General features: G+C 49.4%; 1 protein-coding gene across 1 annotated transcript in view; it reads right to left on the bottom strand.

Annotated features, from left to right (window-relative positions):
* ELAC1 (elaC ribonuclease Z 1) overlaps window positions 1-2,039 on the bottom strand; it is a 2,889-nt gene extending 850 nt beyond the window's left edge. The window contains exons 1-2 of the mRNA XM_008942346.1: window positions 1,883-2,039; window positions 457-924 (exon numbers count right to left, since the gene is read on the bottom strand). Coding sequence (XP_008940594.1) covers window positions 457-924; window positions 1,883-2,039 — 625 coding nt within the window. The remainder of the gene's footprint in view (window positions 1-456; window positions 925-1,882) is intronic.
* Window positions 2,040-2,511: the final 472 nt, after the last annotated feature.

Raw genomic sequence — 2,511 nt, 5'->3', positions numbered from 1 at the left:
TGGAGGGTCCAAATCTGGGCTCCCCAGTTCAAGAGAGACAAGGAATTACTGGAGAGAGTCCAGCAGAGGCTCTGAAGCTCCTGAGGGGCCTGGAGCATCTCTGTGCTGAGGACAGGCTGAGAGCTCTGGGGCTGGGCAGCCTTGAGAAGGCTCAGAGGGGATCTGATCAGTGCTGATCCATATCTTTAGATAGTTGATTCTTCCACCAAACTGTGACTATCAGCTTTGCCCTGCTGAAACTTGCAGTTATTTGGAAAGACAGTGAATTGAAATGAATTCTGGAGAAAAAAAAAGCAGCTCTAATTTGCTAAACCCCCCCCAAAAAGTGGTCAGGAAAAGACTTCAGCTGCCTCTGAACCCCCTTTTTGTTACGTTTCCTGACAACAGGAGCTGCTGCTCAGCTTGAACACCTGCATTTAGGGATTAAAAAGAGGAAAAACAAGTCAAAGTAGTTACCAAAGTCTTTCAGTTTCTCTACATTGAGCTTTCCAGCCCGGGGCTTCTCTTCCACCACAAAGCCAAAGGAAGGAACACGATGGAAGAGCCGAAACGCTTTCACAACCAACTGCTCATCCTCAAGCAGCAAGTAGGACTCTTCTCCTGGCTCCAGGTGGAGTCTCCTCCCTTGTGCCCCCTGGACAGACACCTCCTCCCCACCCAAGTGAGAAAAGTCCTTAAATTCATCCACAGGGCACTGGTCTTGTGTAGGAACCAGCTCATGAACGGCGTAGGGGAAGAGGAGTTGTGAGTGGGAGAGCTCCAGACTCCTCTGTAGGAAGTTCTGCAGTCCTACTGGTCCATAAATATCAACCAGGGGTTTCTTTAGCTCAGGGCTACTTTGGAGGCTTATTGTGCACAGCAGGCCAGGGAGTCCAAAAAAGTGGTCCCCGTGAAGATGAGTTATGAAAATCTTGGTCACTCTGCCTATGGATGAGGAAAACAGGAAAACAAACCAGAAGAAGACAGGGTAAGAAATAAATAGAATAAAAAAATACAGACAACTTTGTACTTTATTGTACAGACAACTTCCAGAGGGGGGAGAGTTCTCAAACTCTTCCATGGAACCCCTCATGCTGGGAGGCCATGAGAGAGTTGGAGTGGTTCAGCCTGGAGAAGACTTTAAGGTCTGGAAGGTCCTTTCCAACCCAAACCAGTCTATGATTCTGTGGAAAAAGCCCAGAATTTTCTCTCATTACAGACACAGGTTGCCTCAGTCTCCTCTGTTAGCTGAGCTGCCACTTTCTCCCAGTAAGGAGGAATTTTCTCCAGCGTGTTAGGACTGATAGGAAGGACAGAATCTCTTTGTTTTGATTTAAGAGCAATTGAATAAAAATGAATCTATTCACTTGGTCATTAAATTCCCTGAGAGCTTCAGATTTTGGAGCAGCAGGTGATTGGTTTTCTGTTTATAATTCATAATTCCATCTTCTAAGAGTCCAAGGTCTGTTTGGACTCTTAGAAGACTGCAAAATGCACAGAAGGCATGTCTGGTTTCTACTTCATTTCCCAAAATGTGAAACCTCACACCAATACCCAAGGAACTTGAGAACCAAAGCACAGGATTTCCTGATGGGAAGACCCACAGCAGGTATTGCCTGGAGCTGTCCTCACACAAATACCAACTGCACCCATAGAAAGCTGGTCTGTGGCCCCACATTTAAAACTTCAAAGCCCCAAAAAATGAATTCAGAATGTTCTCCAACATGGTTCTTTACCAAAGATCAATCAAGGATTATTGCACAGGAGGTGCAGCAACTCAGCAACTGCCACCCACCCATGGCACCTTCTGATGCTCACGCACGTCCCCACACGAGCCCAAAGGATTTTGAGGTGAAACTTTCCCCCCTTTTCCCTCACCACGACGCCTCCCAAGGGCACAAACCTGCTCTGAGGTGGCTCTTCATGAACTGGGTCTGTGTCCCCTCCCCACAGTCGAAGAGCCAGCACTCCCCTTCCCGGCGCAGCACCAACGCCGACGCCCCCCTGCTCGGGGAGGGATAGGCTGAGCCCGTGCCCAGGAAAGTCACAGCCATGGACATCTTCCACCTTCCCCAACGAGAGATTTCCAGCTGCTGGGCAGGTGTATTGATGCTGGGAAAGAAAGAGTTTTGCTTTAAATGAATCTATTCTTCATGCTTTGGGGAAATTCCCCTTCTTAAGTGAAGAAGGAACCACCACCCCCCTCCTTTATGCAGCCTGAGGGCTGTGTGATGGACCACAGAAGATCTACCTGCTCAGCAGCTGGACCTGCTGTTCAGGTAGTCACCATGTTGTCCAGACGAGGAGCTCGGGTGGTCTGCAGGTCTGCAGGAGCAGGACAACCTTCTGAGAGCTGGGTGAGGAGCAGAGCTTCCCCATGGTGGACTCTGCCACCACCTCACCTCGCAGGGGGTGCCTGCTCCAGCCTCACTCTGCCCAGATCCCTCATTTCCACCTCATTTCAAACTCCGTGTGCCTCAACAGCTTCAGACGCCTTCCCAGCAAGCCCAATTCAGGCTGGATGTGAGGAAG

The sequence above is a fragment of the Merops nubicus genome, unplaced genomic scaffold (genome assembly GCF_000691845.1).
Source record: "Merops nubicus isolate BGI_N331 unplaced genomic scaffold, ASM69184v1 scaffold27036, whole genome shotgun sequence".
Lineage (NCBI taxonomy): Eukaryota > Metazoa > Chordata > Aves > Coraciiformes > Meropidae > Merops > Merops nubicus.
This window is presented reverse-complemented; position numbering and strand designations above follow the sequence as displayed.